Source organism: Melanerpes formicivorus, unplaced genomic scaffold (genome assembly GCF_026170545.1).
Source record: "Melanerpes formicivorus ecotype bairdi unplaced genomic scaffold, bMelFor1.0.p_v2 SCAF_1, whole genome shotgun sequence".
Lineage (NCBI taxonomy): Eukaryota > Metazoa > Chordata > Aves > Piciformes > Picidae > Melanerpes > Melanerpes formicivorus.
In genome coordinates this window covers 32,631,258-32,657,203 of record NW_027142353.1, presented here as the reverse complement: position 1 = coordinate 32,657,203, position 25,946 = coordinate 32,631,258, and the positions used below count along the sequence as shown (strand labels likewise).

The 25,946-nt window shown below is 46.8% G+C and overlaps 1 protein-coding gene across 1 annotated transcript in view; it reads right to left on the bottom strand.

Moving 5' to 3' along the window:
• UVRAG (UV radiation resistance associated) overlaps positions 1 to 25,946 on the bottom strand; it is a 195,639-nt gene that overhangs the window by 146,137 nt on the left and 23,556 nt on the right. The window contains exons 2-4 of the mRNA XM_068139323.1: positions 8,509 to 8,626; positions 4,915 to 4,949; positions 481 to 642 (exon numbers count right to left, since the gene is read on the bottom strand). Of these exons, the coding sequence (XP_067995424.1) occupies positions 481 to 642; positions 4,915 to 4,949; positions 8,509 to 8,626 (315 nt within the window). The remainder of the gene's footprint in view (positions 1 to 480; positions 643 to 4,914; positions 4,950 to 8,508; positions 8,627 to 25,946) is intronic.

The window sequence follows — 25,946 nt, the reverse complement described above, 5'->3', positions numbered from 1 at the left end:
CCAGGAAAGAAGTTTTTTCCTCATGTTCAGGCAGAACCTCCTGGGTTTGAGTTTGTTGTCCCATGTCCTGTTGCAGGGCACCAGTGAAAAGAGTCTGGGCCCATCCTCTTGGCTTCCTACACTTTAGCTGTTGATCAGCATTAGTCTCCTCTCAGACTTTCAAGGTCAGGCTTGATGGAGCTCTGAGCAACCTCATCTGGTTGGGATGTCCATGCTTACTGCAGGCTGTTTGCACTACATTTGGACCTTTAAAAGGTTCCTTCCAACCCAATGAATTCTATGACTCCACTCCAGATGTGGCCTCACCACAGCAGAGGGGGAGGAGAACCTCTCTCAACCTGCTGGCCACACTCTTCTTCATGCACCTCTGGAGACCATTGGCCTTCTTGGGTGCATTGCTCACTGGTGGTGATCTTGTCCACAGAATTTTATTTACATAAGTAAAAACCTGAGGAAAAAAAAGAACTGTTATCACATTACCTGCTGGCCCAAGTACTTCAACCCATCTAGATTGACCTTCCATTCAATCAGAAGCTGAAAGTGCTCCTTCTTGCCACCCCAGATCCTCACAACAAAACAAGAGACAGAGGTATCAAGACGATCAGGCATCAGTCCAAAGTCCAGACTCCTCCATGTTGGATTCTGTGGGCAAAGAAGGATAAAGCCAACTCAAACAACTTGAAAGTCACCTTACAATTGGCAATTCAAAAACTGGTGAAGTCCCTGTCAGAGATTTAAAATCCTTAAGATCAATGAACACAGAGCTGAAACCCACAGGCTCTGCTGCTTTCACTTCAGCAACTCAGAGTGGGCTTAGCCATTACAAGATGTTCAACAATTGGCTTCAGAATTTACTAATTCAGTTCAGCCAAATCAGGAACTTGGAAAGTGGAAGTGAAATTCTTTTCCAAGTTCTACTTCAGCTCCTGAGAATTAGGGTGCAGCTTACACTGCAGGTCAAATCAAAGTGCTGGTCTGTTCCCCAATAATTAAAGCTTGCATCATTTATTGGCAGGTTTGTTCACATTCTTCTCCTCCTTAACTGCTGCTGGTGGCAATCCTCAAATGCTGTTACTAAGAGCTTCTCTTCACTCCAAGAGATCAGACTTGTATCCCAGGCTCTACAGAAGCAGCACACACTAAGCCAAGCTTCCAAGATCTATTCCACCACAACTCAGGTTTGCAAACATGGGACAGTCCAAGGACTTTCACTCACCTCTGATAACCTTTAATTTAAAGATTTATGAAAACTGTTCCAATTGGCCTAAGCTGCAACCAAACCAGGTTAAGTCAACACTACTAGTGCTACAAGCCAGACAGCAACTCTAGGATGTCTACAAGCCAGAAGTCACAGGGTGTCCAAATGCAGAAATGAGAAAAGTGTTTTTTATAGTTCTCTCCCTCCTCTGCTGCACAGAGAAATAGTGGCTACTACAAAATAAAAAGCAGGAACTCACCATCCCATCCTTCTAGATTATTCTACTCTGCCCCAGTGAGACCACACCTGGAATACTGTATCCAGTTGTGGGCTCTCCAAGACAGACAGGGATCTGCTGGAGAGAGTCCAATGAAGAGCTATGAGGATGACTAAAGGACTGTTTAGTCTGGAGAAGAGAAGGAATCTTATTAATGTCTATAAATATCTGAGAGGTGGGTGTCAAGAGGAAGGGGCCAGGCTCTTTTCAGTGCCACTCAGTAACAGGACAAGGAATAATGGATATAACACTGGAGGTTCCACTTCAGCATGAGGAGAAACTTCACTATGAGGGTGACAGGGCCCTGGAGCAGGCTGCCCAGAGGGCTTGTGGAGTCTCCTTCTCTGGGGGCATTCAAAACCCACCTGGATGTGCTCCTGTGTGACCTGTCCTAGATGATCCTGCTTTGGCAGGGGGGTTGGACCTGATGATCTCAGGAGGTCTCTCCCAATCCCTAATTAGCAGCTTGGAAGAGGCCAGGCATCTCTGAACTGGCAATTTGGAACAAGATACCTCTGAAAAGAAGGGAGAGGCAAAGCTACCCAGTATATTACAGAAGGAATGCAGTCAAGTTCTCCTAAGGAGGAGGGATATTTGGTAGCTATTTAGACACAAGAACACCAGGTCATTAAAATATCCAATGACTATGTATGGAATTTCCTCAAGACATCTTTAATTAGATCTTTGGCATTCCATCTCCTACTTCCTTTGGTCAGATTCCCTTTCTGTTATTCCTTTTCCCAATTTAGAACAGGCAGGACTCAAAATCTTAAAGCCTCGAGGAAGCTGTCTCTTGGACAAGAGCCTTGAGGATGCAGACAACTCTGCCTCCCTTCATGAGTTTTCCAAAGCACTTCCAAGCTCAGTGTGCTACAACAGGTGCAGTTCCACCTTGATAGTGTAGATATTAATGGTCTGCTTATCATCTGTTTGGACTAGATGATCTTTAGAAGTCCCTTCCAGCCCCTACCATTCTGTTTAGCAAGTTATCAGACTCCCTTACCCTACAGCTACAACATCCTACTCCCACAAGACCTACCACATTTCAGCTGTGATGAACTGCTCAGTTCTGGTCCCCTCACTGGTCTGAACTGGAAAATGTAGAAACTAAGATGTTTTCAAACCTCAGTTTCTTAAAGCTGTTTGGTCCTCAAAGGTCAGGGATGTTTGTATAGGCAGGCACATGTTTTCTATGGTTCTCCTACACAAAAAGGTGAGCCTGCATCTAGAATATTGGGTTCAGGTTTGGGTCCCTTACTACAGGAAGGATGTTGAGGGGCTGGGGTGTGTCCAGAAAAGGGCAATGAAGTTGCTACAAGGTCTGGAGAACAGGGCTGATGAGGAGCAGCTGAAGGAACTGGGGTTGTTTAGCCTGCAGAAGAGGAAGATGAGGGGAGATCACATTGCTCTCTACAACTCCCTGAAAGGAGGTTGAAGTGAGGTGGGGGTTGGTCTCTCTTCTCTAGTATCAGGTGACAGAATGAGAAGAAATGGCCTGAAATTGTACCAGGGGAGGTTTAGATCAATTACTAGGAAAAAATTCATTACTACAAGAGTGGTCAGGCTTTGGAACAGGTTGCCCAGGGAGGTGCTGGAGTCACCATCCCTGGAGGTGTTCAGGAAGTGTGTGGACATGGCACTTGAGGACATGGTTTAATGGCCATGGTGGTGTTGGGTTGATTGCTGGACTCAATGATCTTAGAGGTTTTTCTAACTGAAACAATTCTATGATTGCATGAAAAATAAATCAGAGGTGGATTCTGCAATGCTGTTTGACTCTCCCTTTATTTGGGGTGAAGCAAGCAGGGCCTCTGCTTCCACTCCAAGGACCTGAACTGCACAGCATGACCCTCCTAATGCATCTGTACACCAAAGTAATATAAAAGTGCTCCCTGAATAAGCCACTTGCAGACATTTCAATAAAAGCAGCCATTTCTGTTGCTACCACCAGCAAGGACAGCAAAGAACAAGAGATGAACTGTAAACAAAGCTGAGTTATGATGCACCCAATGCCCAGATACTATTAAGAAGTTAAACAAGTAAAAATCCAACTACCTGGACTTTGCCTGTCTTGTGGTCTCCAAATGTCAAATGGAATCACACTGTAAAGATGACTCTGAGATTTAATGGGAAGCTTCACAAATTCATAGAATGGTATAACCTGGAAGGGACCTCAAAAACCATCTAGTTCCAACCTCCCTACCATGGGCAGTGTGCCCAGTTGGCCAAGAAGGCCAATGGCCTCCTGGGCTGCATCAAGAATAGTGTGGCCAGCAGGAGCAGGGAAGTCATTGTGCCCCTGTACTCTGCATTGGCTAGGCCACAGCTTGAGTCCTGTGTCCAGTTCTGGGCCCCTCAGTTTAAGAAGGACATCGAAACACTTGAACGTGTCCAGAGAAGGGCAACAAGGCTGGGGAGAGGCCTTGAGCACAGCCCTGTGAGGAGAGGCTGAGGGAGCTGGGGTTGTTTAGCCTGGAGAAGAAGAGGCTAAGGGGAGACCTCATTGCTGTCTACAACTACCTGAAGGGAGGTTGTAGCCAGGAAGGGGTTGGTCTCTTCTCTCAAACAACCAGCACCAGAACAAGAGGACACAGTCTCAAGCTGTGCCAGAGGGGTTTAGGCTGGAGGTGAGGATAAAGTTCTTCCCAGAGAGAGTCGTTCACCATTGGAATGTGTTGCCCAGGGAGGTGGTGGAGTCACCATCCCTGGAGGTGTTCAAGAGGGCACTTGGTGCCATGGTTTAGTCATGAGGTCACATGGTGACAGGTTGGACCTGATGATCTTTGAGATCTCTTCCAACCTTGGTGATTCTGTGATCTTCCACTAGATCAGGTTGCTCAAGGCCTCATCCAACCTGGCCTTGAACAACTCCAGAGAGGAGACATCCACAGCTTCCCATGGCAACCTGTTCCAGTGTCTCACCACCTTCCCTGTCAAAATGTTGTTCTTAATCTCCAGACTAAATCTCCCCTCTTCCAGCTTCAATCCATTGTCCCTTATCACTGCAAGCCACTGTCAAATGTCCCTCCCTACCTTTTCAGGCACTGGAAGGCTGCTCTAAGTTCTTCCTGGAGCCTTCTTTTCTCCAGGCTGAACAGCCTCAACTCTCTCAGCCTGCCCCCATAGGGGAGGTCCTCCAGCCCTCTCATCATCTTCACTGTCTTCTCTGACCCTCCAATTCCATTCCCTTGGAGTGTCTGATGCTACCTGCAGCAGTACCAACAGACCACTGCACCACAGCTGTTAAAACAAGCATGCATTTGTACAATCCATTAATTCCCTACTCCAGCCCTTGTGAAAAGAGCTTGAAAAGGTGGAGAAGAACACGACAGAAGAGTGGAAATACACATTTAACAGCAACCTGATAAGCAGAGAAATCAATACACTGAAAAAAAAACAAACATAACTTTAAAAAAAATAACATATTAAAATAACTTACCAGAGAATTCTTGATGACCTCACTCTTATAAAATTCTGAAGAAAAATGAGGGGGAAAAAGGAGAGTTTAGCTTTGCTTAAAACACCAATTAAAAAAAATGTACTGTTGGAAATAGAAAAAGAAGAAAATAGCTAAATTAAGGAACACTCAAAGCCAAATGGATGCAGTTTAGCAGCAACAGACTGATAAGCAAGACTAAAATCATAGAATTGTCAGGGTTGGAAGGGACCTCAAGGATCAGCCAGTTCCAACACCCCCTGCCATGGGCAGGGACACCTCACACCAGAGCAGGTTGCTCACAGCCACATCCAGCCTGGCCTTAAAAACCTCCAGGGATGAGGCTTCCACCACCTCCCTGGGCAACCTGTGCCAGTGTCTCACCCCCCTTAAGGGGGAAGAACTTGCTAACATCCAATCTGAATCTACCCATTTCTAGGTTTTTTCCATCCCCCCTGTCCCATCACTCCCTGACACCCTAAAAACTCCTTCCCCAGCTTTCTTCCAGGCCCCTTTACGATACCAGAAGGCCACAATAAGGTCTCCACAGAGCCTTCTCTTCTCCAGACTGAAGACAAAATGTTGTCATGTTTCTGACTAATAGTACTCATTCACACTTCACTATTAGCAGTCATTATTTAAACTTAGCATTTCATCTTTTATAGCAAAGATAATCCTTCACATTTACTCAAGTTGTGGTTTCTGGGCAAAGAAAGTGCTCCAGCACATTGCAATATTTGGATGACATTTGCAAAATTATTTGTTTGTCACATGCCATCTTCTCAGAGGAGTGGAATCATAGAATGGTCTGTGTTGGAAGGGACTTCTAAAGGTCATCCTGTCCAAGCCTCACTGCAGTCAGCAGGGGCATCCTCAGCTAGATCAGGTTGCCCAGAGCCCTATCCAGCCTCACCTCAAGTATCTTCAGGGATGGGACCCCAACCACCTCCCTGGGCAACCTGTTCCAGTGTTCCACCACCCTCACAGTGGAGAATTTGTACCTAACATCCAATCTAAATCTCCTCTCTTCTAGTCTGAGGCCATTTGCCCTTGTCATATCACTTCAGGCCTTTGTGTCCATCCTTCTTGCAGGTACTCGAAGGTTACTATTAGGTCTCCCTGGAGCCTTCTCTTCTGCAGGCTGAACACCCCCAGCTCCCTCAGCTTGTCCTCGTAGCAGAGCTGCTCCACCCCCAGATCATTTTTGTGGCCCTCCTCTGGACCGGCTCCATCAGGTCCAAGTCCTTCCTGTGTTGAGGGCCCTGGAGCTGGATGCAGTACTCCAGGTGAGGTCTCACCAGAGCAGAGTGAAGAAGCAGAATCACCTCTCTGGATCTGCTGGCCACACTGCTTTTGATGCAGTCCAGAAGCAGAGACAAACTAATTGCACTGCTTTCCTGAAGAGCAAGGGTGACCTCTTCCAAGCACTTAGAAAGTGACCAGCCAAATTATCTCACAGAGGTGGCAAAACCCCTGTATTTAAATGGTAATCAGCAACTGCTGACACAGGGACCTTGGCTCTTCCAGCCAAATTAAGAGGTTAAATTCTTTGGGTAGATATCTCTGGAGTGTGGAATACAGACTGTACAGTCATTGGAGTCCAGAGATGAATCACAGGATGGGGAGGGTTGGAAGGGACCCTTTTTTAAAGGTCATCTAGTGCAACCCCCCTGCCATCAGCAGGGACATCTGCAGAGCCCCAAACAACCTGACCTGAAATGTTTCCAGGGATGAGGCATCCACAACAACTCTGGGCACCCTGGGCCAGCGTTTCACCACCCTGCATGTATTTCTTCCTGGACTGGATCTCCCTTTTTCAGTTTAAAACCTTCTCCTGTCACATGAAGCTTTGATGGAGTGCAGAACAATTCCATACACTAAGTACCGCAGTTCTATGAGGAGTGGCTGAGGGATCTAGGGCTGTTCATCCTGGAGAAGAGAAGGCTCAGGGGAGCCTTTATACATCCTTACAACTCCCTGAAAGGAGGTTGGAGTGAGGTGGAGGTCAGTCAAACCACCTGGATGCGTTCCTGTGTGACTCAGGTGATCCTGCTTTGGCAGGGGTGTTGGACCAGATGATCTTTTGAGCTCCCTTCCAACCCCTAACTTTCTATGATTCTGTGATCTCTCCTCCCAAGTAACAAGCACTAAGACAGAGCCAATGGCTTCAAGTTGCACCAAGGGAGGTTTAGATTGGATATCAGGAAAAATGTCTTCGCCATAAGGGTCATCAGGTGCTGGAACAGGCTGCCTAGGGCAGGTACAGGAATGCCTATCCCAGGAGGTGTTTAAAAGACATTTGGATGATTTGCTCAGGGACATGGTCTAACAGTTGTGTACATGCAGATGTTAGGTTATGGTTGGACTTGATGACCTTAAGGACTTTTCCAACCAGGTGATCCTATGATCCTGTACGAAAGACGAGATAGCAAGCTCAAAGCCTGTGTTCTTATCCTTCTAAAACAGCCACCTTGAGGAAAAGGCAAGGTTCAACTACACTAGCTGAAAATAAAACTCAGGAGAAAACCAAAATCTGCCTGCAAAGCTCCAACTGTCTAAAGGAGCACAACAATATATATAATTTAGTACCATGCCTCCACAATGAAGTGGAAAGAAAAGCACTGAAGAGAAATGAGATCATAGAATTGTTAGGGTTGGAAGGCACCTCAAGGATCAGCTAGTTCCAACCCCCCTGCCATGGACAGAGACACCTCACACTACATCAGGCTGCTCAGAGCCACATCCAGCCTGGCTTCTACCACCTCCCTGAACAACCTGTTCCAGTGTCTCACTGCCCTCATGGGGAAGAGCTCCTTAGATTCAACATTCAACCCCAGTTATCAAAAGCAGAACAGATGCTGGGATGCTTCATGTCACTGGATGAGAATTCCACTACTGCCACTAAAAAGTACTGGTTTATGCCCTGTAAAATAACTGCTACACACAGAGCACAACAGTCACCCAAAGGCTGGAAATGTCTTTGTGCTCTTGGAAGTTCCTTAGTTTCCCAAATTATTGGTGTGGGAAGGGGAGAGTAACACTCAAAATAGGCTGATTTAACAAACTCTACCAAATTAGTCTGGTTTTATTTGCTGCTCATACTGAAAGCTTTTATGAGGCTTTATTTTCACTCCTAATATAGAGTGAAGAAAATAATGGCAGCATGTGGTCAAGGTAAAAAAAATAAAGGAGGGGGGACAGAGAATTAATGTTGTAATAATTCAAAGATTAATCATAGAATGGCTCAGGTTGGAAGGGACCTCAGAGATATCTACTCCATCCTCCCCACCGTGGGCAGGTGCACCTCTCAACTAGACTTGGGTGCTCAAGGCCTCGTCCAATCCAGCCTTCAACACCCCCAGCGAGGAGGCACCCACCACCTCTCTGAGCAACCTGTTCCAGAGTCTCACCACCCTCACACTGAAGAACTTCTTTCTAAGATCCAGTCTAACCCTATGCTCCCCAGCTTCAAACCATTCCCCCCCGGCCTGTATCTAGACACCCTTAAGAAAAGTCCCTCTGCAGCCTTCCTGGAGGAAGTAAAACTAGTAAAAAAGGCAAGTAAACTAGTGAAAAAACAGTTGATCTCAAGCCTACCTTTGTAGATCTTAGTGTTATCACACAAGTGAAGAGTGAAGTAGGTGTCCAAGAGGCGATAACCATTCCTATTGATAATGTTCCGTGCGGCAATGTTCCGGAGATGACGAAGCCGGCGCTAAAAAGGAGGGGGGAAAATAACACCAAAACAAAATAGTTAAAGAACTTTCACAGGTTGAAGTTTAAGCCTGGTGGGTTTATTTATAGTAAAGCATTTCCAAAGCATTGTTGTAAATAAAAAAGCACCAACCAGTGAACACTGTTCCCTGTGGCAGAAAGGCACGAGAACGATCACAGAATGGCTTTGGCTGGGAGGGACTTCAAAGATCATAGAATCACAGAACTGACTTCCAGGATCAAGTCCAACCATCAACCCAACACCACTGTGGCTGCCAAACCATGTCCCAAAGTGCCATGTCCACACGTTTCTTCAACACCTGCAGGGGTGGTGACTCCACCACCTCCCTGGGCAGCTTGTTCCAAAGCCTGTCCACTCTTGCAGTAAAGAAATTGTTCCTAATATCCTACCTAAACCTCCCCTAGTTACAACCCCACTGGTGTGGACAGGAACACCTTTATCAGTAAATTTGCTGAAGACACCCAGCTGGGGGCAGGAGTTGATCTGCTGGAGGGTAGAGAGGCTCTGCAGAGGGACCTGGACAGGCTGGACAGATGGGCAGAGTCCAAGGGCATGAGATTGAACACATCCAAGTGCCAGGTTCTGCACATTGGCCACAACAACCCCATGCAGTGCTACAGGCTGGGGTCAGAGTGGCTGGAGAGCAGTCAGGTAGAGAGGGACCTGGGGGTACTGGTCGATGATAGGCTGAACATGAGCCTGCAGTGTGCCCAGGCAGCCAAGAGGGCCAATGGCATCCTGGCCTGCATCAAGAACAGTATGGCCAGCAGGAGCAGAGAGGTCATTGTGCCCTTGTACACTGCACTGGTTAGGCCACACCTTGAGTACTGTGTCCAGTTCTGGGTCTCTCAGTTTAGGAAGGAGGTTGACTTGCTGGAACAAGTCCAGAGAAGGGCAACGAAGTTGGTGAGGGGTTTGGAACACAGCCCTGTGAGGAGAGGCTGAGGGAGCTGGGGTTGCTTAGCCTGGAGAAGAGGAGGCTCAGGGGTGACCTTATTGCTCTCTACAACTACCTGAAGGGAGGTTGTAGACAGGCAGAGGTTGGTCTCTTCTCCCAGGCAGCCAGTACCAGAACAAGAGGACACAGTCTCAGGCTGCACCAGGGGAGGTTTAGGTTGGATGTTAGGAGGAAGTTTTACACAGAGAGAGTGATTGCCCATTGGAATGGGCTGCCCAAGAGATGGTGGAGTCGCCGTCATTGGAGGTTTTCAGGAGGAGACTTGATGGGGTGCTTGGTGCCATGGGTTAGTTGATTAGGTGGTGTTGGATTGGTTGATAGGTTGGACGTGATGATCTTGAAGGTCTCTTCCAACCTGGTTTATTCTATGTAATTGTGTACTTCAGAAATTAAAGAACCTTCCACTAGACCAGCTTGCTCAAAGCCTCATCCAGCCTGCTCCTAAAAGGTTTCCAGGGACGAGACATTAAAGCAATTTTGCTCATTCACTCTCAAATCCTTGCTTCTGCTGTGGCTCTGATTTCAACTTTCAAACCTCCTGAATGCTTAAACCAGACTAGAATGAACTCGGCACTCAAACTTCCACTTCAAATACAGATAGTTCTCACCAAATCTTCCCATGTCACTCTCAACCTATCAGTGAGTATGTTGAGAAATGGCTCCCTATCCTCTTCAGGTCACCACAAACCACCTGCTAGCCTCAAACAGCTGGTTTAGTGCATCCTTTTACCACAGGCTTCATTTTACAGCATATTCTTTTCTCCTGAAAGCTTTGTTTGTAAATCTGGAGCCACCTGAAAATAAACATTCTTGCACCGACCAAAAGTGCATTTAAAATGCTTCTGAAACCAAAAGAGAACTTGGTCTGGTTAAGCTTGTCCTAAAAGGCTTTTAACAAGCCTGACTAGCAGGATGAAAGAGGTGATTCTCTTTCTCTGCTCTTGTGAGACTCCACCTTCAGTACTGCATCCAGTTCCGGTACCCCCAGCATAGGAAGGACATCAAGTTGTTGGGACAGGTCCAGGAGGGCAAGAAGATGGTCAGAGGGCTGGAGAACCTCCCCTATGGGGACAGGCTGAGAGAGTTGGGGCTGTCCAGACTGGAGAAGAAAAGGCTCCAAGGAGAACTTAGAGCAGCCTTACAGTACATGAAAGGGGCTGTGGTAGGTTTGGAAGGGGTAAGGCCAAGAAGCCTCCTCCCTTCCCCCTTGTAAAGTAAAAGGGGAAAAAAAAATTGAAGGGAAAGGAAAAAAAAACCTCACAAGCTGAATTAGCAAAGCAGTGGAGCTATATTTACAAAGCAATGTAGAGAATGCAGGGGATTATTTACAAATTTACAATATCTACAATATATACAAAGATATACAACAGAGTAACACAGAAATGAGAGTAACCCCTCTCAGCAGAGAGGGGTCCCCCACCTCCGCTCTCCCCTCTCTCCCCCCCTTTCCCCAGAATGGGATAGAAAGAGAAAGGAAAGAGAGGAAAAAAAAGTTAGAAGCAGTTTTGTGTTAATTGGAAAAAGAGTTAATATACAGGCCTGGTATCTTGTTTTCAAGGCCGGGGCCTTGGCAGAAAGCCCAGCACAGAGTTAGCTGCAGAGCCGCTGCACCATGCAAAGGCGGAAGCAAGACTGATAGAAAAGTCGTGCAAATGTCCACTTCACTCCCAGTTCAGAGGGTGCTTCCTCCCACTCTTCCAATGAAATTAGTTTAGACTATTCCTTCCGTTTACCAACTTCCGTCCACCATATTCCCTTTCTTAAGGGGGCAACGTCAACCGGCCACAGTCCACCCCTTCTAAACAATTTCATTGGCTGTTCACACTGTCCATCCAATCCAAAATGATATTTACAGTTCGTGAGTAAAGTTCATAGTCCATTCCGGCTATGCTCAGATGTAGATGATTCAAAAGTCCAAGAAAATCAGGAAATGAGAAAAATGGAAAACAGTTCATTTCTTCACCAACGAAGCGAAGAAAAGGGAAACAGGGATTCTCAGGGTCTCTTAGTTGACTCAGGGCTCTCAGGGATCTCAGGGTTCGTGCACCGTAGATTCCTCGTTGATTCTTCCTTTGGACGCGATGTAGCTGTACAGCAGTTCGAAATTAACCTCTTTCAGCTAAAGTTAAATTTCTTTGCGGAATACACTGAATTTCACCATTCTCTTGCATTACCCAATAAGTGTGACCCGGACCTTCAGCTGAAACCACCCCTCGGATAGGCTTAACCTCTCCTGAGGGTGAAAATACCCAAACAGTTTTACCTAACAGATTCTTTTCTCTAACAACAGGAACTCTATCACCTTCTACTTTCCGTAGCAAATCTGAATGTGCAGGTCCAGCTCGGTTCACTGAACCTCTACTATTTACCAGCCAGGTCGCTTGCGCTAAATGTTTTTCCCAGTTTTTCAAAGATCCACCTCCCATGGCTTTGAGAGTGGTCTTCAACAAACGGTTGTAGCGTTCAATCTTCCCTGAAGCTGGTGCATAGTAGGGAATGTGGAATATCCACTCAATACCGTGCTCTTTTGCCCAGCTCTTTACAAGGTTGTTCTTGAAATGAGTTCCGTTGTCTGACTCAATCCTCTCTGGAGTTCCGTGTCTCCACAGGATTTGTCTCTCCAGACCGAGAATGGTGTTGCGTGCAATTGCATGTGGAACTGGATAAGTTTCCAACCATCCAGTGTTTGCCTCTACCATAGTAAGCACGTATTGCTTACCAGAACGAGAACGTGGTAGAGTGATGTAGTCAATCTGCCAAGCTTCACCATACTTGTACTTGGACCATCTGTCACCACACCACAAGGGCTTAAGTCGTTTTGCCTGCTTAATAGCAGCACAAATGTCACAGTCATGGATGACTTGTGTGATAGCATCCATGGAAATGTCTATGGATCTGTCACGAGCCCATTGGTATGTTGCATCTCTGCCTTGATGTCCTGATGAATCGTGAGCCCACCGAGCTAAGAATATCTCACCTCGGTGTTTCCAGTCGAGATCAAGATTAGAGTCCATGTCTACTTGAGAAACTCTTGCAGCTAGATCTGCCTGATGGTTGTGTTGCTGTTCCTCAGTAGCTTTGCTCTTAGGAATGTGAGCATCGATGTGTCTCACTTTCACTGGAATTCTCTCGATTCGATCAGCAATGTCCTGCCATAGGTTGGCTGCCCAAATGGGTTTTCCTTTTCTCTGCCAACCACTCTTTTTCCAGTTCTTTAGCCAACCCCATAGAGCATTGGCTACCATCCATGAGTCGGTGTAGAGATAAAGCTTTGGCCATCTCTCACGTTCAGCCACGTCGAGAGCTAGCTGGACAGCTTTTACCTCTGCGAACTGACTGGATTCTCCTTCTCCATCTTTCGCCTCTGCAACTCGGCGTGTTGGACTCCACACTGCAGACTTCCACCTTTGCTTGTTCCCAACAAGACGACAGGAACCGTCTGTGAACAAAGCATATTTCTTTTCATCATCAGAAAGGTCATTGTAAGGAGGAGCTTCCTCAGCACGAGTTACTTTCTCCTCTGGAGGTTTAGCACAGTTGACACCTTCAGGCCAACTTGAGATCACCTCCACTAGACCAGGTCTTTCAAGATTTCCCATTCGAGCTCTCTGTGTTATCAGAGCCATCCACTTAGACCATGTTGAGTCTGTGGCATGATGTGGTGTGGATCCTTTGCCTTTGAACATCCAATTCAAAACTGGTAATCTGGGAGCTAGAAGAAGTTGTGATTCAGTTCCAATCACTTCAGAAGATGCTTTTACTCCTTCATAGGCAGCTAAAATTTCTTTCTCTGTTGGAGTGTAATTAGCCTCTGAACCTCTGTAACCTCGACTCCAGAAACCAAGAGGTCGTCCACGTGTCTCACCTGGAGCTTTTTGCCACAAGCACCAGGTTGGACCATTGTCACTTGCAGCCGTGTACAAAATGTTCTTAATGTCTGGACCATCTCGGACAGGTCCCAGACCCATTGCTTGAATTACCTCTTGCTTTATCTGGTCAAAGGCTGCTTGCTGCTCAGGTCCCCAGTGGAAATGGTTTCTCTTTCGAGTCACATCATACAGAGGTTTCACAATCTGACTGTATCCAGGAATGTGTAGTCTCCAAAATCCCACTATCCCCAAGAAACGTAGGGTCTCTTGCTTGTTTGTGGGACTTGCCATGGTAGAGACTCTATTTACCACATCCACTGGAATGTGTCGGCGTCCATCTTGCCACCGCACTCCCAGAAACTGAATCTCTGTGGTAGGTCCTTTCACCTTGTCTCGCTTGATGGCAAAACCTGCATTCAGAAGAATGTCAATGATTTTGTTACCTTTCTTGAAGACTTCCTCAGCAGTTTTACCCCAGACGATGATATCATCGATGAACTGGATGTGTTCTGGAGCACCGCCTTTCTCCAGAGCATCGTGGATCACTGCATGACAGATGCTTGAGCTGTGGATCCAGCCCATTGGCAGTCTGTTGAAAGTGTACTGGATTCCTCTCCAGGTGAAAGCAAACTGAGGCCTGCATTCCTCTGCTATGGGAATAGAGAAAAATGCATTAGCAATGTCTACGGTAGCATACCATTTGGCCTCTTTGGATTCCAGCTCATACTGTAGTTCCATCATGTCTGGTACTGCTGCACTCATAGGTGGTGTCACTTCATTTAGGGCTCGGTAGTCTACTGTCAGACGCCAGTCTCCATTCTGCTTCCGCACAGGCCACACTGGACTGTTGAAAGGGGAATGAGTTTTGCTGACGACTTTCTGACTCTCCAACTGACGAATCAGATTCTGAATGGGCAACAAAGAGTCACGGTTGGTTCTGTATTGTCTGTGATGCACAGTCTGAGAAGCAACCGGCAATTTAATGTCCTGTATCTTATGTTGTCCCACAACTGCAGATTCATCAGAAAGCTCAGGTCTAGCAGACAGCTTCAATTTTTGTCCATCAATTTCTATTGAAGCTACTCCAAAAGCCCATTTGTAACCTCTAGGGTCCTTGAAACGCCCTTCTCTCAAAAAATCAATTCCCAAAATACAAGGTGCGTCAGGTCCGGTCACAACTGTATGCTTCCTCCATTGTTTACCAGTTAGACTTATATTAACCTCTACCTTACTTAACTCTTGAGATCCACCAGTGACTCCCAGAATAGTTATAGACTCTGATCCCTGATAATTTGATGGTATTATGGTGCACTGAGCTCCTGTGTCAACCAAGGCCCTGTACTTCCGAAATTGTGAAGTGCCAGGCCACTGGATGTACACATCCCAATAGATTCTGTTATCTCTGTTATCCCTCTCCTCCCCCTGGCGGGAGGCAGGGCACCCCTAGTTATGGGGAACATGCGCACATGTGCATTGCACATATTGTGCAGGGTTATAACTTTGCATGTTATGACTGGAGCCACTGTTGGAGCCATAAGAGTCGTTCTGGGGAACTGTGGAAGTAACAGCTACCCTTCTGGTATTGCTACCTCGGGTTCTGCCACTTTGCAATTCCCTCAGTCTCCTGAAAAGATTAGAAGTTGGTTGGCCATCCCAGCGGTTCATGTTCTCACCAAACTGATCATGCAGAGTTATCCAAATAGTTCTACGTGATTGCCTTGGTGGTCTGTTTTGGAATGACCTGTTTTGGAATGACCTCCTTGGAGGACGTGTATTCCTCACAGATGAAACTTGTACCCACCTGGAGGAAGAATTGAAATTATCCCTTTGTGCCAATTGGGATATGGAATTTCTAAATTCATCTTTTAACTCTCGAATGCAATTCTGAATACCACCAGACATCATTTTAATGGCCGAAACCAAAGAACCACGTGTCATGCTATCCTCCAATTGTCTCATTTGATCACTGAATTGGCCAACCGTGGGAGAAGCTCCACCATAACTTCTTGACACAATTCTGCTTGCCAGAATGTTTGCATAATTAGAAGGAGCAAGTTTGATGATCTTTTTAGCAAGACCAATACCCACAGGAATGTCATCAGGATTCAGAGGTTCATGTTCACCATAGAGTAGCTCTCTAACAGCAAATTCTCTCAAGCGCTTAATTCCCTCATCTATGGTAGTCCAGGGTTTAGGATTCCATGGGAGATCATCTCGGGAAGGGTATCTCAGGGCAAGCGCTATTAAAAGGCGTATCCACAGATTAACCTTACCGAGAGCTTCGCCTAGATGTCTATCTATTCCATTGTCCCTTGAGAGAGTTCCTAACTGAGCTGCTGACTTGTCTCCAACTGTTAGAGCTGAAGCACCTGTATCATAACACCTACTAAGCCAAGCTAGAACTGGCTCCTTATCTGCCCTGGTGAAATCTTTACGGACATTTCTCAATTCCTCCCGTGGTGACGAACGCTCTGAAATATCATCTTCCTCTTCGTCTCCCTGAATTCTTTGCCCGTAAAATCCTGCTGTCATTCTCCTAAGGATCTCTTTAAGCTGAGAACCACCTTTGCCAGCTGCTTTCCTAACTTCATCTCTATCCTGCTTTGATCTCACTAGGTTAGCTAGATCTTTAAAACAAACCTTCTCTTCCTCCTCAGCAGGATCTTTTAGAGTAGAGGGCCCCTCACCAGGATCAGTCTCCACCTCTTCTTCTCCATCTTGGGCCTTTCCAGCTCTAGTCTTTAAAGGAGCCACCTTAACCGGAGCTGTGTTTGAATTTACAGCCACCTTAATGGAAGCTGACAGGTCCTGAGATAAATCAGCTGCTGGGGCAGTGACTTCCGGTCCCACCGAGGGAGTGGGTGGAAGTGACGTTGCTCCATTACTGGCCGACGGAGAAGAAGAAGAAGGAGAAGGAGTGGGAGAAGGAGTAGGCGCCATGTTGATACCAGCCGATGCCCTTGGCTGCTTGCTAGAATCAGCAAAGTCATTTAGAGCTGCTTTACCAATTAACTTTTTAGCCTTCTTTTTAACTGACACGGGTTCTCCACAGTCCTCATCACTAGATGACTCTGGGACTGATCGAGAGCCACGGCGTTTTCTTTTTGATCTAGTTTTAATAACAAAACACGCCCTGGACACCTTTTTCTCTCGCCACAAGGAATACAGAGAAAACACATTAGTTATCACCAGCAGCAGAATTATACACATCACATAAATCACCTTTGGATCCCAGGCATCACCTAAAGTTACTGTCTCCTCAGGCGGAATCCTAAAACCCTTTATCTCAATTGGGAGAGTGGTGGAGGTAACATTCCTGTATCTCACTGGCCATAATAAATTAATACATTTTCCATACCATAATTTAACTCTATACATAACCCACATATAAATTGTCCGCACCATATATTTACCCAGGTAATCCAAAATCAAACCCAAACAATACCTGTAAACCAGAGCCCCAAAAATTGAAAAGAATAATCGCTCCACAAACCACAATACCTTCATGTTTGCTAATTCAGCTAGAAAACACTAAATCAATCAAGTAATAAATTAAACTAATTATCTGCCCCACGTTGGGCGCCAATAAAAAAAAATGTGGTAGGTTTGGAAGGGGTAAGGCCAAGAAGCCTCCTCCCTTCCCCCTTGTAAAGTAAAAGGGGAAAAAAAATTGAAGGGAAAGGAAAAAAAAAAAACCTCACAAGCTGAATTAGCAAAGCAGTGGAGCTATATTTACAAAGCAATGTAGAGAATGCAGGGGATTATTTACAAATTTACAATATCTACAATATATACAAAGATATACAACAGAGTAACACAGAAATGAGAGTAACCCCTCTCGGCAGAGAGGGGTCCCCCACCTCCGCTCTCCCCTCTCTCCCCCCCTTTCCCCAGAATGGGATAGAAAGAGAAAGGAAAGAGAGGAAAAAAAAGTTAGAAGCAGTTTTGTGTTAATTGGAAAAAGAGTTAATATACAGGCCTGGTATCTTGTTTTCAAGGCCGGGGCCTTGGCAGAAAGCCCAGCACAGAGTTAGCTGCAGAGCCGCTGCACCATGCAAAGGCGGAAGCAAGACTGATAGAAAAGTCGTGCAAATGTCCACTTCACTCCCAGTTCAGAGGGTGCTTCCTCCCACTCTTCCAATGAAATTAGTTTAGACTATTCCTTCCGTTTACCAACTTCCGTCCACCATATTCCCTTTCTTAAGGGGGCAACGTCAACCGGCCACAGGGGCTTACAAGAAAGGTGGGGAGGGACTTTTTGCAAGGGGTTGTAACGATAGAACAAGGGGCAATGGATTGAAGCTGGAAGAGGGGAGCTTTAGACTGGAGATTAGGAAGACATTCTTTAGAGTGAGAGTCGTGAGACACTGGAACAGGTTGCCCAGGGAGGTTGTGGATTTGCCATCCCTGGATTTAAGGCCAGGCTGGATAAGGCCCCGAGCTACCTGGGCTAGTGGAAGTTGTCTCTGCCCATGGCATGGAGGCTGGAACTAGATGATCTTTGAGCTGTTTTCCAATCCAGACCATTCTATGAATCCAGAAATGGATGAACAAGAGTTCATATATGCTTTGGATCACAGTCTGACACTTTGTGTCATTTCAGTGATTTAATCTATTTCCAGAAAGGAAAACTAAAGAAGAATATTAAACTTCTATTCATGTGACAGACCCAAACCGATCAGCTGGATTCAAGACTCGGTTTATGAGTCTGACTGAAAACAGAGCCTGAGATGGGATGCCCAGATACCTCCAGTATATCTGTGCAGTATGAAATCACAGAACCATACAATCATAGAATTTTTTCAGTTGGAAGAGAGCTCTGAGACCACTGAGTCTAGCCACCAACCTAAAATCACCACTAAAGCATATCCTAAAGTGGCACATCCACACATTTCTTGAACACCTCCAGGGAAGATGACTCCACCACCTCCGTGGGCAACTTAGTCCAGTTCAACCCAAAACCTTCTAAATTGCTTAACTTGAGCACTACATGGTCTGATTTTCTTAGAAATGGTCATCAGGAATGTTAACAGAAAGATTAAACCTCACCAAAACCACTGTAAAAACTTGCACATTACTGCAGATCTAACCTTAAACTGGTGATTTTTATGAGCAACTTAAACACCCCTTATGAAATGGCTTGGAACAAACATTGCACTCCCTATAAAAATGATTCAGGTGTTTTATGTGCCATGATCTACCCTTTAATTAACTTCAGCACCATACAAATTGACCATCTATGATGCCCATTTCTCACTTGATTTTTGATATACCTATTCTTTAATTCCTTTTCAACCCAAAAGAACAGCCCATGTTGCATGTAACAAAGAGAGCAACTTTCTTCAGGTCTTCTCAGGATTGCAAACTAATTGTCTGACTGGTTTAAGTGGTATGTTACAATCAAGGAGCCCATGGGTAAAGCCAAACAAGTCTCTTGTCCCTTACTACATGCAGTGAAGTCAGGAAAAAGCTGTAGATGTCATAATCATAGAATTGTGAGGCTTCCAAGGGACCTCAAGGATCATCTAGTTCAAACCCCCCTGCCATGGGCAGAGACACCTCACACCACAGCAGGTTGCTCAGAGCCACATCCAGCCTGGCCTTCAAAACCTCCAGGCAGGAGGCTTCCACCACCTCCCTGGGCAACCTGTGCCAGGGTCTCAACACCCTCATGGGGAAGAACTTCTTCCTAACATCCAATCTGAACCTACCCACTTCTAGTTTTGTTTCATCCCCCTCAAGTCCTACCACTCCCTGACACCCTAAAAAGTCCCTCCCCAACTTCCTTGTAGCCCCCTTCAGATACTGAAGGCCACAAGAAGGTCTCCTCAGAGCCTTCCCCAGACTGAACAACCCCAACTCCCTCAGTCTGTCCTCATAGGAGAGGAGCTCCAGCCCTCTGCTCATCCTCATAGCCCTTCTCTGGACACACTCCAGCACCTCCAGATCCTTCCTGTAATAGAGGCTCCAGAACTGGACACAGTACTTCAGGTGGGGTCTCAGCAGAGCTGAGTAGAGGGGGAGAATCACCTTCCTCAACCTTGCTGGCTATGCTTCCCTTGATGCAGTCAAGGATCTGCTTGGCTTTCTGGGCTGCAAGTGCTCACTGCTGGCTCCTGTTGAGCTTCTCCCCCAGCACCCCCAAGTCCTTCTCTTCAGGGCTGCTCTCCAGTCAGTCCCTGCCCAGCTTATACCGGTGCTTGGGATTGCCCCAACCCAGATGCAGGACCCTGCACTTCGTCTTGTTGAACCTCGTGAGGTTGTCATGGGCTCATCTCTCCAGCCTGTCAAGATCCTTCTGGATGGCCTCCCTTCCCTCCAGCCTGTCTGCTGCACCACACAGCTTGGTGTCATCAGCAAACTTGCTGAGGGTGCACTCAATGCCACTGTCCATGGCACCCACAAAGATGTTGAACAAGACAGGTCCCAGGACTGATCCCTGAGAGACTCCACTTGTCCCTGGCCTCCACTTGGACAGGGACCCATAACATACACCTGGACAAGTTGAGTCCTTATCTCTGGGGTTTGTGACTCTTCTGCATGCTTCAAAGTCCGGAATATATCCCAAAAATCACTAACATCTCATCCTAAACCAGCTGGATGAAGAGCATTAAATGTGGGGCCGTGTGACCACAACACAGTTCAAGACTCAACACGCAACAGGTAATGCCTGTGCATTTAAATCACAGAATGGTTTGGGTTGAATGGGACTTTCAAGATCATCTAGTTCCAACCCCCTACCATCAATAGGGACACATCTTACCAGATCAGGTTGACTCAATGCCCCATCCAGCCTGCCTTGAATATTTTCAGGGTTGGAGCTTCCACAACCTGCTCCAGTGCCTCACCACCCTCAGAGCAAAGAACAAGTGTCTAATCTAAATTGAGCTGCTTCCAGCTGGAACCCATTAGCCCCACTCCTGCCACTACCTGCCACCTCAAACTTAGTCACCACTCTCCTCCTCCCTCTTGTGCCATTTCATGTCCATTCATCCTAGGTGATGGGGAACAATTTCATTGCTTGATTCTTTAGTATGAGGTCAGGATGGCAGAGGGACTTGGAGGCTCAAAATAAACCCCTCCAGTCTGCCCACTACATTGCTGATGATATTCTATTGGATTATTCAGATTTCTTCTGAACTCTGCAGAGGCAGCACTCCAAGCTAATTAACCTCTCCTGCCCAAAGATAATTAGCTTGAGCCAAGAGACCATCTGCTACAACAACATATCCAAAAGACAATTTAAACAGGCTCTAAAATTCACAGAATCATGGAATGGCCTAAGTGGAAAGGGACCTCGGAGATCACCTACTCCAACCCCCACCCCCATGAGCAGAGACACCTCTCAACTAGACTTGGCTGCTCAAGGCCTCACACAACCATGCCTTGATACCCCCAGGGAGGAGGCATCCACAGTCTCCCTGGGCAGCCTATTCCACAGTCTCACCACCTTCATACTGATGAACAGAACTTCTTCCCAAGATCACAGAATCACCAAGGTTGGAAGACACCTCAAAGATCATCGAGTCCAACCTGTCACCACAGACCTCGTGACTAGACCATGGCACCAAGTGCCACATCCAATCCCCTCTTGAACACCTCCAGGGATGGTGACTCTACCACCTCCCTGGGCAGCTCCTTCCAATGGCAAATGACTCTCTCAGTGAAGAACTTTCTCCTCACCTCCAGCCTAAACCTCCCCTGGTGCAGCTTGAGACTGTGTCCTCTTATTCTGGTGCTGGTTCCTAGAGAGAAGAGACCAACCCCCACCTGGCTACGACCACCCTGCAGGTAGTTGTAGACAGCAATGAGGTCTCCCCTGAGCCTCCAATCTAAATCTATTCACCCTCAGCTTCAACCCATCCTCCTTGTACTGTCTCTAGACAGCCTCAGGAAAAGTTTTCTCCAGGCTGAGCACCCCCAGCTCCCTCAGCCTATTCTGACAGCAAAGGTGCTTCAGCCCTTGGATCATCTTTGTGGGCTCCTCTGGCCTCACTTCAACAGCTCTGTGTCCTTCTTATGCTGGATGCAGTATCGGAGGTGGGGTCTCAGCAGAGCAAAGGGGCAGAATCCCCTCTCTTGCCCTTCTGGCCACCCTCCTGCTGATGCTGCCGAGGACATGGCTGCCTTCTGGGCTGCCTGAGCACACTGTTGGCTCATGGTGAGCTTCTCATCAATCCACACATTCCTAAAGTAGCACTTTAGGGCTACTCTCAACCCACTCTGCACCCAGCCTTCATCAAGAGTTTGTGGCTCTTCCATGGCAAGAAGGGAATCATCAAACCTTTGTTATGTTTACCTCCTGCATGCGCCATATCATTTTTTCGCTCAAGTTATTAAAACAGGCAAAACAAAACCCCACTGTGTGGTAGTTCAGCTCTCCCTGGCACAGCTAAGCCAGCCTGCTGCCAGCACTGCTTCTTATGCTCTAGCATCATCTTCCTCATCTGTGCCACCATAAACAAGCACTTGTGCAGCTGCTCAGTGAATCGTGATGGGGAACTGATCTGGATGAAAATTAACCACTGCTCTTGCTGGGTTAGTTTCAGCAGATCAGTTCCTCAAGATGGCTCACAAGGTGGCTGTGTGAGCAGCTGTGCTGGTGGAAGAGGGCACAGCGTGAAAGATTTGACTTCCCAGCTTGGGCTCTGCTCAGTGAAGGCACATTTCGAAGTTCAGGGAAGGTTTGCACAGCCATCAGAAGGCTGACAGGGAGAGTTAAGTGTCAAGGGTTGGGTTGCAGAAAGGCTCTGGCTTAGACATTGCAAGACCTAGGTCACTGCTAAATGTTGCGTGCATCCTTAGGGTGCAGTAAGAGGTGACATCTATGAGGAGGAGTGGACAGGACAGGTGACCCTAAACTGACCAACAAGGTATTCCATAATATGGATGTCAGCTTCAGGATCAAGCTGAGGGATCACAAGGGTCAAGCCTCTTCTTCAGTGCCCATGGACAACTCTGTCCATTATGCCTTCAATTCTGATCCCTGTGTTCTTGAATCCAGTTCTGGAATCCAACTCCTGAATCCAGTTCCCACCTGATGCAAAGTCCAGGGAGGGACTTTCCAGGTGCCTGTCACATCATCAGTGGTGACGGCAACATCACTGCCATCAACCATTCATCATTGGTTTCAGTCTAAGGGAAGGCAGAGGGGTTCACAGCATCTGTCGCTCCTCTAGTGGTTGTCCCAACCCTAACCTTTGAGCAGCTGAAATGAAACCTGCAGCTTCAAACAGAAGCAGAGCTTGGTACAGCCTGGTACTTCTACCAGCCAAGTCAAAAGCAGCTCACAACATGGTATCAGCACATTTCAAACTCAAAAGCAAATCTCCACACTAAAGAAGCTGAGAAATAATTAGGAGGTTTAGTTCCTTTTTCTGTTTTAATGTTCAAGAGATTGTCCAATGGAAGGCTACAAGGGCGATGAAGGGACTGGAATGTTTGTCTGATGAGGAAAGGTTGAGAGACCCGCAGCTGTTTAGTCTGGAGAAGAGAAGGCTGAGAGGAGATCTTACTGATGTTTATCATACACCTGAAGGGTGGGTGGCAAGCAGAAGCTGTCAGTCTCTTGTCAATGATGTCCTGTGATTCAACAAGGGGCACTGCATACAAACAGAGACCTAAGAAGTTCCTCCTCAAAATAAGGAAAAACCTTCTTTACAGTGAGGGTGACAGAGCACTGGAACAGGCTGCCCAGACTGGTTGCAGAGTCTCCTTCCTAGGAGACTTTCAAGACCCCTCTGGATACATTCCTGTGTGACCTGCCCTGGCAGGGGGTTTGGACTCGATGATCTGGGGAGGCCCCTTACAACCACTACCATTCTGTGAAATGGTCTCACTTCTCATTACAAAGAAGTATGATTTCTTTTTAATAGAAGCATTAAGAAATTTTTCATCACAAAGAGGGACTTCCACCCAAGATGAGATGCTCTACAACCAGAACAGCCCTGTTAAAAAACGCACCAACAAAGTGCAAGTGGCTGCAAGATATAGTGGTTTTGCAGCCTTATGACTCACGTAACTCAAAACCAACCACCTGTGTTTGCAAGCTGATAGGGCAGGATCTGCTCCCATTAGAAAGATAAGCAAGATATGCAAATGAGCAGAGATAATGCTCAGCACCACCTCCTCAGGCACTTGCCAGTCTATCAGCAACACATTGCTGAAGATCTCAGCCACTGCACCAAGAACCTTTGTGAGGGAGGTGTTCAAGAGGGGATTGGATGTGGCACTCGGTGCCATGGTCTAGTCATGAGGTCTGTGGTGACAGCTTGGACTTGATGATCTTTGAGGTCTCTTCCAACCTTGGTGATACTGTGATACCCCACCCCAAATCAGAGTGACGTTTCAGAGGAGCACTGGTTTAGATGAGCTCAGACAAGCAGAACTGTTGCCTTTAAAAAGGATATTTACCTTCTTCATCAGTTCTGAGCTTCCTGCAGGCAGCCTGAGCTGGTCAGGTTCACTGCTCTTCAGAGCAGCAGAGCAGGTTTAGCAGCTCATTCTAGGGGGCTGTGATACAAGAGGTTCTTTTGACTACTACAATTGCCCATGTCCTTTGCAAATCCCAAGGAAGTTAATGGGGCAGTGAAATTGCATGGTACAGCTTTGTGTAATTTGATTGAATTGCCAGCCTAACCTGCAAGTGGGTAAAAGCAGCTGCTGTATAGCAACTCTGCACTGTCATGCATGAACAAAATGAGCGCTTCCTCCTTCTACCTTGCCCACAAACCAAGAGAAGAGACACTACCATTTTCCCCAGAAGAAATTCCAAGTAGCCACTTCCATTTGGCCCTGATGGTCAAGAAGGCCAATGGCATCCTGAGGTGCATCAAGAAGAGTGGGGCAAGCAGGTCAAAGGAGGTTCTCCTTCCCCTCTGCTCTGCCCTGATGAGGGCACATCTGGAATACTGTGTCCAGTTCTGGGCAACTGTGTTCAAGGACAGGGACTTACTGAAGACAGTATAGGAAAGGTCTATGAAGATGCATAGGAGACTGGAACATGTCTGATGAAGAAAGACAGAGAATTGGGGCTTTTTAGTTTGGAAAAGAGAAGGCTGAGGGGGGGACCTCATCAATACTGAGCAATACTTCAAGGGTGGGTGTCAGGAGGATGGGACCAGGCTTTTCTCAGTGGTGTCCAGTGGCAGGACAAGGGGTAACAGGCACAAACGTGAACAGAAGAAGTACCATCTAAACATGAGGAGGAACTTCTTTAAGGGTTATGGAGCACTGTCCCAGGCTGCCCAGAGAAGTGGTGGAGTCTCCATCTCTGGAGTGATATTCCAAACCCACCTGGACATGTTTCTGTTTGACCTCCTTCAGGTGAACCTGCTTTGGCAGAGGGTTTGGACTTGTTTTCCGGAGGTCCCTTTCAACCCATACCATTGTGTGATTCTGTGATTTTAAAGACAGTGTTGAAGATAAGGATATCTATCACAGGATCCAAGCATACAGGTACCCCAAAGACAGAGAAAGGCTGCTCATGAAAGCTTTGGAAGAGAGCAGAAAAGCAGAGCATACCATCAGATTTCACCTCTCATGCCTGCAGAGCCACAAACCTGGCTTCCTGGAGCTCACCAGTAGTATCTTGACAGAGCTGCTACAGAGCACAGCAAGCCCATCTGTGCTCAGCAACAACCAGCCTCTCCCCAAAGTTAAAAGGCTTTTTCCCCCCTCCCCGCCTCCCTTAAGCACAGCATTCATCTCCCACCACTGAGGAATGATTATCAGTTATTTCATGTAACAAGCCTTCCCATTCAAGGACTTTCTGGGAACCTCTCCAGATCTACCTCAGGCCATAAACAAGTCAGACTGCTACAGAATAAAAGTATTTCAATCAACAGCCTTGTTCATACTTTGCCTCTCATCAGATGACCTAGAACTCTACAGTCTACCACCACATCTTCTGAGGTTTAAAGGATTGAAACTGCCTGGTCTCTTCATGCTTTAGTTCCCTCAACACTAGGATACCAGAATGCTAGAACCACAGAATTGTTTGAATTGGAAGGGACATGATCTCCAGAGGTCCTTTTCAACTCCCACCATGCAGAAATTCTGTGCTGGACATTCAAAGGTCATCTAGTCCAACTCCCCTGCAGTCAGCAGGAACATCTGCAATTAAAGCAGGTTGCTTGGAACCCCAAAGAACCTGACCTGGAATGGTTTCAGGGATAGGGCATCTACCACCTCTCTGGGCAATCTGGACAAGTGTTTCACCACTCTCAGCATGAAAAGATATCTTCTTTCTCTCCAGTCCAAATCTCCATCTTTTAGTTGCAAACTATCAGCCCCTGTCCTGTCACAACAGGCCCTGCAAATCAGTCCCTCCTCATCTTTTCTCAAGTACTGCAAGGCCACCAGAAGGTCTCCCTGGAGCCTTCTCTTCTCCAGGCTGAACAACCCCAACTGTCTTAGCCTGGCCTCACAGCAGCGGGCTTCTCACCCCCCCCATCATGGTTGAGGCCCCCTC